General features: G+C 41.4%; 1 protein-coding gene across 1 annotated transcript in view; it reads left to right on the top strand.

Moving 5' to 3' along the window:
• PIP4K2A (phosphatidylinositol-5-phosphate 4-kinase type 2 alpha) overlaps window positions 1–14,348 on the top strand; it is a 165,431-nt gene that overhangs the window by 130,812 nt on the left and 20,271 nt on the right. Inside the window, exon 6 of the mRNA XM_058532564.1 lies at window positions 3,690–3,728. Coding sequence (XP_058388547.1) covers window positions 3,690–3,728 — 39 coding nt within the window. The remainder of the gene's footprint in view (window positions 1–3,689; window positions 3,729–14,348) is intronic.

The following is a 14,348-nucleotide window of genomic DNA, read 5'->3' as shown; positions in this document are numbered from 1 at the left end:
GCTCTGAATACATCATGCTTTGGTCATTTGGAACGGATGGGTTCCCTGAGTACGTGCTCTTCCAAATAACGGACACATTTCATTATACAGTCATGCACCACATAAGGACGTTTCCATCAACGACGGACCACATATATGATAGTGGTCCCATAAGATTAGCACCATACAGCCTAGGTCTGCAGTAGGCTATACCCTCTAGGTTTGTGTAAATACACTCTATGATGTTCACACAATGACACAATTGCCTAACAACGAGTTTCTCAGTCAGAACGTATCCCTGTCATTAAGCAAGGCGTGACTGTACAATATCAAGAAGTCACATTAATGTCATCACCAGTCTCATCAGAAAAGTCTGAGTATTGAGAAGCTGTCAAGCTCAGAGTGGTGAATACAAGTTTTTTAAAATTCTAATTTTCACTTGAAAGCTCAAATTTTACCACCGGCAACAAGTTCTGTCAGTTGTTTTCTGTGAAGTGACAGCACACAGCCCCCCTGACATGAACTCAGCAGCTTTGTTCATCTTTGAGTAAATATATTCCAAATGCCTAGATCTGAATAAACATAGATGGCCAGTTATTCTGTCAGGTAAAAATGTTATTTCATAAAAACACGGCTAGTTTAGGTCATAACTCAAACCATCACAAAAATGACTGTTCTTAAGCCATTCCTTTTTTATAAACAGAAGTGCGTATTGTATACTTCCCACACAGAATATCGACAAGATGTGTACTCCAGGCTCAAGATTTAATAAAACTAATTTCATTGCTTCATCAAGGACATTCATATATGTATATATAGTTTATGACAAACTCTACTAGTACCATTTGGTGCCACTGCTGGATTTGTGCTAAGCTGCCACCAGTTTTACCCATCATTGTTTTTGCAATCTCCATGCAAATATCAAGATGGTGAAAAAGGCAAATACTGTCTCACTATTGCTGTAAAGCTAGGTTTGACTTTGCAGACCCCTGAAAGGGTCTTGAGACCCCAGGGTGCTGAACCACACTTTGAGAAAAGCTAGTCTAAGGGAGGGAAAATGGTCTAGGCTCATCTCCTACCCTCTGGCGTTGGGATAAACCATATAAGCTTCCCAAATACAGCCTTGCTCAGTCTGCCTCCAAGTCATAGCCATTTTGTTCCCTGGAATTGCCCCTGGTGGAAATCCCCACCCTCTTACACACCCCTTTTCCAGCACCATCTCTCTCTCGAAGCCTTTGCAGTGCTACTTAGCGTACTCTGTTGAGGATTACAGGACTCTTCACTTGTCTGACTTGCCTATGTAAGAAACCAGAGTGACCTCTGAAGCCACATGTCCTGGTTTTATCACTTGTCAGCTGTGTGCAAGTTGCTGAACCTTAATGACCTTCAGTTTCTTCATCTGTAAAAGGGATAATTTTACTTATCTTTGCTGGGTTGTTGTGAGGGTTAAACGAGATATGGATATGTCCTGTCCAGCATAATGCATAGCATATGGGAATTGGTCAATGAAATATGGTTGTCTCATCCATTCTGCTAGTGAGTAAGTGCCTTACAGGCAAATTTTTTGTCCTACTTTCTTGTTTATCCCCCTGAAATGCCTAAGATAGTGCCTCATTCAAGTAGGCATCTAGTAAACGTATCTTGATGTAAATTATACTTATAGACTGGGCAGTATAGTTTGAATTTGCCTTGAACTTCATAATTTCATCTCCCTTTTTAGCTGGTAGAATAAATAAATTCTGTTCTTGCCAGGACTTTCAGTGGTGATGGAACCTGGACATCTGGCATCATTTCATTCATGGCTCAAACTCTGGCCTTGACTTACTAATCTTACTTTCCTATTTTTGTTTTAATTTTTTATTCTGAATTAATTTGAACTTGGATGAGTGTTTTCCAGGCTAATGATCTGTATTTACATAGGGATGAAGCTTCACTGAGAATCAGAAGGAGGGTAAATTGTTCTGGAGGAGGGAAAGCACACACGCACACCAAAAACTTGGTTAAGGATCCAAAGAGGAATAAATAGTTTCTTCCTCTGCCCAGTAGCATAGGCAGTGCTCAAGTATTACAAATGTCCCCGGTTTTTTTTTTTTAATTTGGGAACATTCCTTGTTAGAAATCAGTGTGTAAAGGAAGGTATTTGTGACCCATATTCAAGTATCCCTAAAGGGAGGAACAGACCATTGCAAGGGATAGCTGTGCAGAGGGGTACGTGCTGTGGTTATGGAACAGGCCACAGGTTTTCCTTCATGACCGATTCACACCGTCCATCTTTATTTGGTGGGTCAGCTTTGTGCTCCTCTGACATGTCCCCAAGAAACTGAGCATTTTCCCTGGGCTGGCAGCAGGGTCTCTCAGATCCACCAGAGCTGGGAATGCTGAGTGCTAGGGGGATGGAGAATTGACCCGCGGGAGACTCCGGCCTGGTCGAGGCTCCCTTCCCCAATACGAGGAGTCTGCTCATCTATGAATTACAGGTTACGCATCCTAATCAGTGCCTGAGCCACTGGCAGCGAAGATGGTCATAGAGTAACAATTTTGATTTCTTTATGAATGGCCAATCTAGAAGCTACTTTAACTTTTCCCGAGTTACATGTAAGTTCTCTTAATGATTGGCTAATGCAGTTATTCCGGGGCAATAAGTGGCTATTTAAGAGGTGGTCAAGTAAGCGAATCACACCCCTGACCTAGTCATGGCTGGGTGTCCGGTGCTGGAGGGGGAGGGAGAGCAGTAAATTGCTCTGTGATCCTTCTCCAACTGTGTATTCAGTGAGTGTCAGGCACTGCTAAGTGGGACACTGCGATGGTCACTGAGGGGCACAAAGAATAAACGGTCGTTGTTGTATTGACATAGTTAGGAATTCACTGGCCTTCGTTTTTCCACATTTCTTTTGCATTAAAATCTTCCACAAGCAAAAGAAGGTTTCTCTTCCTGAACTCCACCCCAAGCGCCCCTGTCTGAGGTGGACTCGGGTCACCTCGGACACCCCCAGAGCTCTGAGGCAGAGTTTTGAAAACCAGTGCAGTAGAGTAGAAATCTCTGAGATCAAGACCTATATTTGCTTCCACTTGATACCTCTTTGCTCAGCCGAGGGTCTGGATAGACAGGGTGCAAGTGAACATTTGTGTCTGAAGGGATCTCCCATGTGAAGCACCCACAGGGTCTTACTCAGAGTAAGTGAGGGAGACATGTTCATCACTAGCCCAGAACAGGCGAGGGAGGCAGGCAGAGGGCTAGGACATGCCCCCATCTGGAGGACCTTGTGTGGGAAAAGAGGCATTTCATGCCCCACCGGTCAGTGCAGCCAGCTGGTGGCCCCCTTCACCTGTGAGGACCCCAAGACCAACCATTTCCGGCAGTTGAGTCACGAAGGAGAGTGTGGTTTTGATCCTGTGTTTAGTAAGTTATTGTTCAGTGATTGTCAAGTTTTCTGATTTCCAGCAGAGGGACAAGAATCAGGGAAAAGACAGCACAGTGACATGATCGGGAAAGGGTGGTTGACGAGTGGACAGGATACCTGCAGAGGAGCAGCGCACACTGGGCAGAACGTAGTGACTGGAGAGGGGACAGAGCTCACTCAGAATGAGGCTCCGGAGCAAACTCGGTGCTCATTGACTTCTGTGCTCTGCCCCAGAACGTCTGCATATTTTAAACGTGTGAAACCTGATGCCTCACATGTGCATGTTTTTATTACGTTTTTGTGTTACAGGGCTCCACAGTGGCTAGAGAGGCTAGCGACAAAGAAAAGGTGAGTACCCTGACATAGTCCTCACCGCGGTCCTGTGGGCCTGTGCATCGGTGCCTCTTGGTTTCATTTGTTCTTTCTGGACTTCCACCACTGGGTTCTTCCTGGTTCTCCTCTTGCTGCCCCAGCGAGAAGCACAGTGTTGAACTGAGGAGCGTTCTACTTCAGTTCTCTTCCTCCGAGTAGCTGGCCACCCCTCTGTTGAATAATGACACTGTTATTAGTTTTAAGTGTGGTTGAAAGAAACGTTTCACATGCAACATGGTCTTGAAAACACAGCTCCCCGTGCACCAACTTGTGATCCCGACGGGTGGGTACAGCGCGCAGGGTCCTTACCGCTAACTAGCCGGGCATGGCCTGAATTAAGTTGGGTTTTTGTTTGTTTTTTTTTTGCCTCTCTGAGCCCGGGTTTTCTCGCTCGTAAAATGAGGCAGCTGAGCCTCAGCTTCACCTGTAAAATGCTGTCTTGGAGGAGCTTCCAACTCGTTTCCAACTGTGAACTGTTAAGATACCATTAGAGTCTTTTTTGCTTAAAGAATTGGGAATGAGGAGACAACATCTTTTTATCTCTTCCTGAGTCACTGCACATTAGGTAATACTTGAACCACATTTCATTTATTATGCAAGATTATAAACCGAGTCAACTTGAAGGATCAGTTCGAATAAGCGTTTGGGAAGGAGCTTTCTGGATGTAAACTTAAACTGACCACAACTGACGTCTGCTTGTCTGAAAGGCACCCCTGTCCTCTCGGTTATTCCTCCTCATCACCTTGGGAAGTGTCGTCTTTTGACCATTTGAAAACTGGGCTCAAGGTTTTTGTTTTTTAAATCAAATTCTTTTAGAATGATATCATTCCGTTTTGATTTGAGTTTTACAGATTTGGAAATCTACTTTTATCCATTCAGAAGTGTTTGTGAATATCTTTACAGTTACTGTCCCAGTGTCAGGGGCTAAAATAGTGAACCACACAGACACATCCAGCAGAAGATACAGCCATTAAAGAGGAAATGACAGTATCATGTGATAAGCACTCTGATAGGAAGCACGTAGTGAGGGCACCTAACTCTGGCTTGGTGGGGTCAGGGTAAGGCTTCCTGGAAGAGGTGATGTTTGGAAACCTGAAGGATAAGTAGGAGTTAGCCAAGGAAAAAGGCGAGAAAGAGCAGCATGTGCAAGTGCGCAGAGGGGGAGCGCTTGGTGCTGTAGCTGGAGGGTAAGATGAGGCCACAGACGTCAGCAGGACCAGTTGGAAGTGCTGTTGAAATAGCCCAGATAAGATTGGGGCCTGAGTTGGGATGATGGAAGAGGACAGATCATAGGGAGATTTAGGAAGAAGAATCCACAGAACTCGGAGATTGAATGTGGGAGGTGATCGTGCTGGGGATTGTGTGTGGAGGGAGGGCAGGGTTAAGGATGACTCCCAGTTTCCGGTTTGGACAGCTGGGCAGGTATTGATTCCACTGGCTGAAAGGGGAGCAGAGAGGGAGGAACAGTTTGAAATGTCAATGAGGCATCAGAACAGAGATGCCCAATAGGCATGAGAGTCTGCAGAGAGGGTTTCAGCTGGGAAAAAGGGCATGGGAAACCTCACCGGAAGGGTGATCAGCAAAGACAAGGGAGTAGATGAGGTCACCTGGGAAGGGTGTGTGGAGTAGAAGAGAAGCGTGTCCAGAACCAGCCCAGAAGAGCATCATCGTTTAAGGAGTGGGTAAAGGAAGAGTCCTGCAAAGGATCAGCCGAAGAGACAGGAGATGAGCCAGGAAAGTCTGGATCATTTCTTCAAATATTTATCGAGCATCTAATATGAGCAGGCATTTTACCAAGCATTATGAGAAATGCCTCAGCAAACACTGCCCCTACTCTTATGAAACTTGCACTCTAGAAGTATCCCTGAAACCAGAGAAAGAGAACTTTCCCAGAATTGGATGCTTCTGCAAGGTCAGGTAGGGTGAAGACTGAGAATTACCCATTGGACTTACCAACAGGGAAATCACTGGTGACGATGTCAATGATGATGGGTGGAGCAGAAGCTAGATGGCAGTGGGTTAGGAGGTAGGAAGAGAAAAGGAAACGGTGGATCCTTCTTTGACAGTTTGTCTTTTTACTGTGCGGTGGTGAATATATTTTTACACTTCAACCATGTAAATCATCCTGAAGGCACCAACTTTGGCCAAGAGAAGCAGAAACCATGGATGGTCGACTTCCATGTTGCTATGACTAAATATTTCTTCCAGGTGCCAAAGACTCAAGTGGGTGTTTATGTTTTAGTCCATGAGAAGCTCCAAGCTTTAGTATTATTTTTTCCTAGGAGAAAATCCCAGTCTGGACTATTCAAAGAGCCACACAGACTTTTCAGCATCATAACAAGAAGCCAGCCCCCGAGGGAAAACTGTGGATGTGATCTACTACTCCACGTTGGTGGCTCTGTTTTTACTCTGTTCCCAAGTCCCTTGAGACTACTGCTAGCAGCCTTTTTTTTCCTTTGTTTATTTTGATTTCTTCAGGTTCCATCACCAAGGGCTTGGTCTGCTCTGACAATAACCAATGCCAAGAAACGCAGTTGTAGCCAATGGGGTTGTTGCTGCTGAAGCCTGAGTCATAAAACAAGGACACGTCTGAAGGAAAGCCACAAGTATTTGATGTCCTTGTAGCTGTTAATATTTCATCAGAAGCAGATCATTCAGTTCCTTATCTTCCCCTCCACTGTTCTGCCTGTAGACCACACACTTTCCAGAAGCCCATTGCATTCACCACAGTTCCACTGCCCACCTCTCCAAAAATGTTTAGCCCTATAGTGGTGTAGCTTTCTGTGAAAAGACATGAAATTATAAAATTTGTTTAACAGAAACCCACTTTTCTGAGAATGCTGCCAGGATGCTTTTATCCTGTATCGAATGTGCGCCAGATGTTCCTCAAAACATCTCCCTTAGGGGTGGGCTTAGAGAAGTCAGAGATGGGAGGGACCTTGAGAGGTCAGAGTTCAGTTTCCCTACCTCACATGTGACAGATTTGAGACCCAGAAGCTTAAGTGCCCGTGCTGCCTCTCACAGTCAATGGCAGAGGTGAAACCTTACCTTATTCTGGGGTTGATTTTTTTACTGTTAATTGTGATATATTGGGATTTAGAAAGGTAAGTAATAGTAACTGACATTTGTTGAGTGTATACTATATGCCAGACACTGTTTTAAATTTTACATGAATTTGGTCATGTAATCCTTACAACCACCTTATGAGGTAGCTGCTATTATGATTTCCTTTGAGTAAAAGAAGTTACTTGACAGAAAGTAACTCGTCCACGGTGCCACAGTTATGATGTGACGGAGCCAGGGTTCCAGCCCAGAGCTCACATTTCTAAGCACCGTGTGGTACCACCTTCTAAATGTTTGGGAGTTTTCTCTCTCTCCTTTTTTTAAAGGACATATTACCAAAAGAATCATATTGATCCCATGAATCATGAAGATGAACAAGGAAACATTCACTACATTGACGAAAACATTGTTACTATATCTTACACTTTGTAAACAGTAAAATTGTCTACACGATTGCCCTGAGGAAGAATTCAACGCTGTCTACTTCTTTCTGGGCTTGGGGTTCATGATAGCTCTTCTTCCAGAAGCAGTGGCTCCAAAAGGCCATCCCACCTGCCCTTCTAGATTACAGACAGTCACTGGGAAGGGGCGAGAGGAAACAGCTTGAAGATATAGAATGTAAAAGTAATTAAAGTTGGTCATTGATGGAGCCTGTGCCTGCCTTGACAATGGGGCATCGTGTCTCTCTGATATGGCAGTTTGTTTATAATCTCACGACAACTGAGGTAACATTTACTAAACTGTAATATGTAAAAATAAGTGAAATGTATTAATGGAGCTGAACTCTTAGAAACATTGGGTTTTTAAGTTCTAAAAATGTCTTTGCTTTCCTTCTTTTGTCAGTTTTCAGGTTTTCCTTCCCTGATCAGTTAATATTTTTGACTCTTCCAAAAAGCAGGCCATTCATTGTCTTCACAAATAAAACCATAAATGTTATCAAAACAATCACTGTTACCTCTGGTTAGAAATATTTGGAGAAGGTTAAAAATACTTATTTTCTACATTTTAGCCTTTTATAAATGAAACCGAATGATTCGCAAGAATATTATTTTCATTGCTATCCTTGTGTAACTATATTCTCTACAAAAGGATTGTCATGGTGCAAAGAACAATTTTCATAGAGAACCTCCATCAATTAGTATTCTGAATTCTTAGTTCTTTCATTTGAGTCATTATAACTGTTTTAATTTCCTATACTTTTAACTTGTTGATGACAAGTTTTAAAACTGTCATTTCAAATATTTAGTGATATAGGTGCCGACAAGTCCCATCCCTTCGATTTCAGCTTGACACGTAATTAGTGTGATTTGTATTAGCATAACAATGAAGCTGGAACTGAAGGAAAGAAAGAAGTTATATTCCAACAATAATGGAATCACTTTCATGGCAACAAGTATCAGAACATGCGTGTACAGATGTCTTGAATTTAAAAAAAAAAGAGCAGAACGGTGCTTTTTTTTTCTTAAACCGTTGTCAGATTCTGACAGCTGCTATGACTTGTTTTATTCCTTAATTCTTTCCTTTTTAATGGAAGGGCATCTCCCATTCATGGCTCCAGCAGTTTAGCCCCCTCTAAATGAGACAGAGAAACTCGAATCTCCCTGGTGGTCGATCTTTTCACAGCTGCGCTGCAATTCCAGTGTGACATCAAATTAGTAATTATAGCTGAGCAGACTGCTTTTTACAAATGACAGTCTTAGCATGCTGCCAGCAAGCCAGCTACTCAGCAGGGAATCCGGGCAAGTAAAAGAAAACATAACTGGACTCACTTGATTTCTGGGGGATTTGACCTGACTCTTTAAAAAGCCCGTGTTCTTGAGAGAGAGAGTCCTGGGGATTTACACAAATATGCATTTTGTTCATCGTTCTGCACAGTTCTTCACCAAACTCATGTCTGATTTTATTAGGTAAAGTAAAGCCTGTGTAATGGAGTCATAGGGTCACAATAAGAAGATTCCTTTTAACATATAACCTTCTCCCTGGAACCCATTTGAGAGAAAACAGCTGCCCTGCAATTGGCATTTGTATGACTATATTGGCAATAATCATTGTTGACACTTTGATAATGGGCTACAAAAGCCGCCTTGTCAATTCTTAGGCATTGTGAATTGCACTAGCAATTAAGTGACTGTCACCATCTCTGACATTTTACCTATTACCAACTGAAGGTTCAGGAGAATTAATCATTAATACCCTCACATTGAAAAATGCTTCCCTAAACCAGTTTTCAGCATTGCTTTTGTGATCTTTAAATTGTAACGAATTATAATTAATTACTACTTCTCTCGGGTTCTTTGGGCTGCAGCTAAAGGCAAGGTGACAAAGATGGCAGGCTGGGAGCCTAAGGTACAAAAGCACAGCAGTGTGTCCTTCAGTTAAAAAGCGCTGCCTTTTCCGCCGTCAGCGGATGATCAGTTCAAGGGAGATTGTCAAGGTTCTTAGGCCCTGAACTCAGCTGATGTTTTAACCTTCTTCTGTAAAATTACCTTTCTCCCCAGATAGAAGTACATCATTTCCTTTTGCCAGCCAGTGTTCAGAACACCTATCCTGGCACCCAAAGTTGTGAATCTTGAGTCCCAGCCCTGCTCTGGCATTAAGGGAAGTTTGGGGTTTGGGGATAAATCATTTGACTTTGTCCTCATTTGTAAAATTAAAGGATTTGATTGTATTATTGGTTCTCATACTTTAGTGTTTGTAAGAATCTCTTGTTTCCAGTGAAGCTTTCTTCTCCTGCAGAGGTGCAGGCTGGCAGCAGGCTTTGCTTTGAGAAGTCTTGGGCTTGACAGTCACTAAAATCCTGTCTGTTCTAGGTGTGGGTTAAGGTGATGGCTATTATTAATGGGGAAAATGTTCTGAGCCGTCGTATTATATTAGCAGATGTCTGAGCAAGCCTTAAGAACCCTATAATGTAAACCACGGGGGTTATTCTGGGAAGTGGAGTTAAGATTCGATTCATTTGGAATTTGGGAAGAGTTGTGAAAAAGAAGATAACATACAATGACTCTTGTGAGCATCTCCTACATGCCAGCATTAAAGTCCTCAAGCCACTCTGGCCTGTGGTGGTGTATAAACACCCCGTTGCCTTAGATTCATTGTTATTTCACTGGAATGAACTCAACTCAGTATCCCAAGTGTACGTGGAGCAGTGCTGTTAGAGATGGGAAGTTTTTTAAGCTGACAACTCTTATTCAACTGGTTCCAGAAAGAGTTGGGGTGGAGAGAAGACTTCCAAAATTTCGTCTGTGGTCTGAATTTAAGCCAAGCTGCTGCAGATGTATAATTATTAAAATAATAAAATTACGATATTCACTAGATTAGTATTAAACCAGAAACTATAGGACATAGCAAAGTTCTTGAGTTTTCAGACTTCTTGAGTTTGACATTTCTTAGATTACCACCATTGACATCCCTGCAACAGAATCTTCCGATCAGATTGTAACCAACCTATTTTGTAGGTCTTGGTTGCAACTTAACTGTCACATCACAGCCTGGGGAGGAAAACCAAGCCATCACCATTAACATTGTCACTTAGAGTTGAAGGACCATTATGTTCTGAAGAGTATAACAATATTAGAAAAGGAATAAATTTCACTTTTTAAATATTAGCTTGAAAATTTTAGGGAAAATAAATAACCAACAGCTGGGTTCCACCAGCCTTAACAGTTCTAAATTGCAAAATTATGATAGGGCTTATCCAGTTTTGTGCTTCTTAATTGCAGCTCTGTTTCACAAGTATATTGAGGTATAGCCTCTTTCTACATTTACACATAGACAAGCGGGTCCAAAATAATAATTATGAAACTTGCACATCCAGATGCTGGTCACAAATGTGTATACATTCTCATTGTGGAAATTACAGGTTATTAATGACCTGTTGGGTCATTCCCCAGCCATGAACTTATATAGACATTCCACTTATGTTGTTCAAGAAGGTTGTTATATGTGCTTTTTGTGAGAAAACATCTGTTATCTTTGCTACTTCTCTATGAACTTTACCCATATTCAATAATTTGCCTTTTGATGTATCAAATTTGTGGCTTGGATGTTTTGAGAAGCAGAACTGATTTTATTATAAATCTCTAACATCTCTTATTACCCCCAAATTGATACCACGTATATGATGTTATTCAATCAAATTATCTTTACCCTAGCTCCAACATAAAGATTTCCTAAAATTCTCTCCCTTTCATAAATATTTCTGGAGTAATTTCAGCCCCCCAGAGTCTGATTTTTATGAAGTTTTCTGGCAATCCTGGTGAAAGGGGGTTTATTCTTTTTTCACAAGTTTATTTTCATTTAGGTGAGCTTGGAATAACAAGTAAATCGGGAACAGAAGCAGTCCCTAACATGAGACAATAATTAGTACATATTTTTTATGTTGTGTATTCAGATCCAGGTGTCACAATATGGCCCATCAAGGGGACACCGGGCAGCAGTCTTTGACATCAAGGCTTACAATTAGACTTTTTTAAAATGAGTTGCCAAATGAGCACATCGTACAAAAATTCATTTCTTTCTGAAATACAAGTCCTTTACTCACTGAGTAGTATGCTATATATTATCCTTTGCATTGAAACCTTCTGGTGCCAAAATCCTGTTTGCATTAAACACTCAAGTGTGACAGGAGAACATTTCATCTCCCTATTAAGGTTTTCATCCAGGCTAAAAGAAAAACGTGGCTCTCTATATATAAATTTTGGCTTTGTGCGTTTTAAATACATGTATTTTTTATTTTCCTCTTGTTAGTGGTAATTTAAAATACAACAGACTCTTTGTGTAATTTAATATAATTATAGAATAATGATAAAATCCAGTATCATTTTAGTTTCAATTCTGTGTATTTGAAGTTATTTTTTTGACTGTAAATACAGATTTAAAATGTTTTTCTTTGAGGAAGACTGGCCCTGTGCTAACATCTTCCTTCTTTTTCTCCCCAAAGCCCCAGTACATAGTTGTGTATCATAGTTGTAGAGTTGTAGCTCTTGTACATGGGATGCTGCCTGAGCATGGCTTGATATGCAGTTCTTAGGTCTGTGCCCAGGATCCGAACCAGTGAACCCCGGGCCACTGAAGCAGAACGCGCGAACTTAACCTCTACACCACCGGGCAGGCTCAAGATTTAAAATATTTGCGATTAAAAAAAAAAAGTGTTTTGAGTCATCTAAGAGATTATTAGATTTTTTAACTCGCACTAAAATAATATTTCTAAATAATTTCTGGCTTTATTAACCCTTAAAATATCCAATATTACTAAACTCCATGCAAATGACAGCAATCATACATCAAATCACAGAACACAATGAAACGAGTAATTATATATGTATGTATGATGTAAGATATATTATTATATATATGTGTGTGTGTACATATATATTACAAACAGGTTAACTTACATTTGAAACCATATAAAATTTAAATCCTTTTGTTAAACATTTATTTTTTGGTTTTGTTTTCAGAGAATCTGCAAAATTTTTAGTAATTTGAAATTTTCAAGTTTTTATAAAAAGTGCGAAGTATTTTTATATTAGAAGGGAAATTCTAAAGCCTTGTTTTTTCTCTCCTTTCTACCACTGTGATGGGAAGCAGCAGAGCCCTGTGCCTCCTTCCCTCCCAGGATCTGTAACTTCTCTCCGGCCACCGCCTTCACTCCCGGGTCTTTGTCTGCTGAGTGGGCCACGGAGGCACACATTCATTTCTAAAAATGAGAGCTCTGAACTTTGTAGCTGTTAGTTCTGCATATTTTTTCCATTTTTACCTCAAACCTCGGCTGAATCTGTCCTTAGAGATCATTTATATATTTTATTGAACCCTAGGGAATAATCAGTAATTATTTATATTCAGCAGTGTTTATACATTTAAAATATTATCCACATGTTGGTATCTTCAGGCTCTGAGGCAGTTGCTGCTATATGTTAATTCTCTCGCCCATGCTCATTTGTGTCTTAGTTACACATAAACCATTTTTGACATGACCAATATCATTACCTAGTGTGTTTCTTACTATTGAAGAATATAAACTTGCTGAGGAACAGCCTATAGTACTACGCTTTAAAAGAAACCAACAACTTTTCACCCAGTAATGTAATTACAAAAAGAAGAAAAAAACATTTATAATGAAACAATTTTCTTTTTACACCTCATAGCAAATTAAATATTCCACATGAGTTTATTGCTCTCTAGTAGTTTGGTTATGTTTTCTGGCTACTAAGATTTCAGTTAGTAAATTTTTGCTTCAAGTCAGCAAAATAGCATTCACTAAAGTACCCCCCATTATAATGTACTCGCTGAGAAAAACTAACCCCTGGAAAATTAAGGTAAGACAAAAGTCAGCACGTTTCTGCCTTTGACCGTCTGTATAAAAGTATTAAATTTTATTCCATATTAATAAATATAAAATCTAGATACTTACTACAAAAAGTTAATTTATCCAATTTTTATTATCATATAGCAACATTTTATTCTCATTTGGGTTTCAGTAAGAAGGGTATTTTTCAGTGAGGTTTTCCGACTAGGAATAGCTTTTAATAGGGACCATAGGTATTTCTAGCCAGGAGAATTTACAGTCGAGGTTTGGAGAGCAGGGAATGGAGCTGTGAAGGTGGGGGGCAGGGGGGATATGAGCCTGTGGCCAGTGTCGCCTTTAATGCACCTTATCTCGTGTACCCTCCATGTTCCCTCGTGTGTCTGATGCAGGGACATGAAATAATAACCTTGTGCTTGGGTACACCAGGTCTGTGGCGTTTTTTTTTACATCTGGCTCTGGATTTATTAGTTATGAGTTTTTCTCTAGATCCACCAGCCACACCTGAGAACATGACCAGCAGATAACAGTAACAGTGTTTGTATATAACTCTCCGTGTGGCGTGCACGCCCCTGAGCTTTTTACACCTATGATTGAACTTGTGCAATCCTCACAACAATGCTGCTTGCTAATCCCTATTTAAAGATGAGGAAACCAAGTCACAGAGAGGTTAAGTCACTTGCCCAAAGTCACATAGCTAATAATTGGAGAAGCTAAGATATAACCCGGGCAGCCTGGATCCAGTCTGTACACATAACCACGTTTCATCTGTGTCCTAGGTAGAAACCTGGGCCGTACTGAATCGATTTGGGGTGCGGCGTCACCCACCAGGAAAGTGTGAGGGATGTTCATCCTGGTAATTTTATAACAACAATGGAAGCAGGGGAGCTAGGTTGCAGGGGGAATGGTGTCGCTCTGCTTATGCCTTTAGCCGGGGTTGTGCATTTACATGTCACATTAATAGAGGTGAATGCCACTCTGAGTCCAGCCCACCCCAGTAGAATGACCTCATGCAACAGAGAAAATTACCCTGCCTCCTTACACTGGGGCTGTGCTGGACTCGGTGCAGAGCTGGGCTGTACACAGCCTCCCTCCTGAGAGCAGTTCCTGGAGCCCCCAAGCAGGACTCCCTGCCCAGGGCCGGGCAGACTGGGGAGGGTGGCGTGGGAAGAGCGGTTCCCTCCCATGCTTCATCCTTCTTGGCATCGCCTCCCAGCAGGTGCCTTGTATGG

The sequence above is a fragment of the Diceros bicornis genome, chromosome 36, assembly GCF_020826845.1.
Source record: "Diceros bicornis minor isolate mBicDic1 chromosome 36, mDicBic1.mat.cur, whole genome shotgun sequence".
Taxonomy (NCBI): Eukaryota; Metazoa; Chordata; class Mammalia; order Perissodactyla; family Rhinocerotidae; genus Diceros; species Diceros bicornis.
This window is presented reverse-complemented; position numbering and strand designations above follow the sequence as displayed.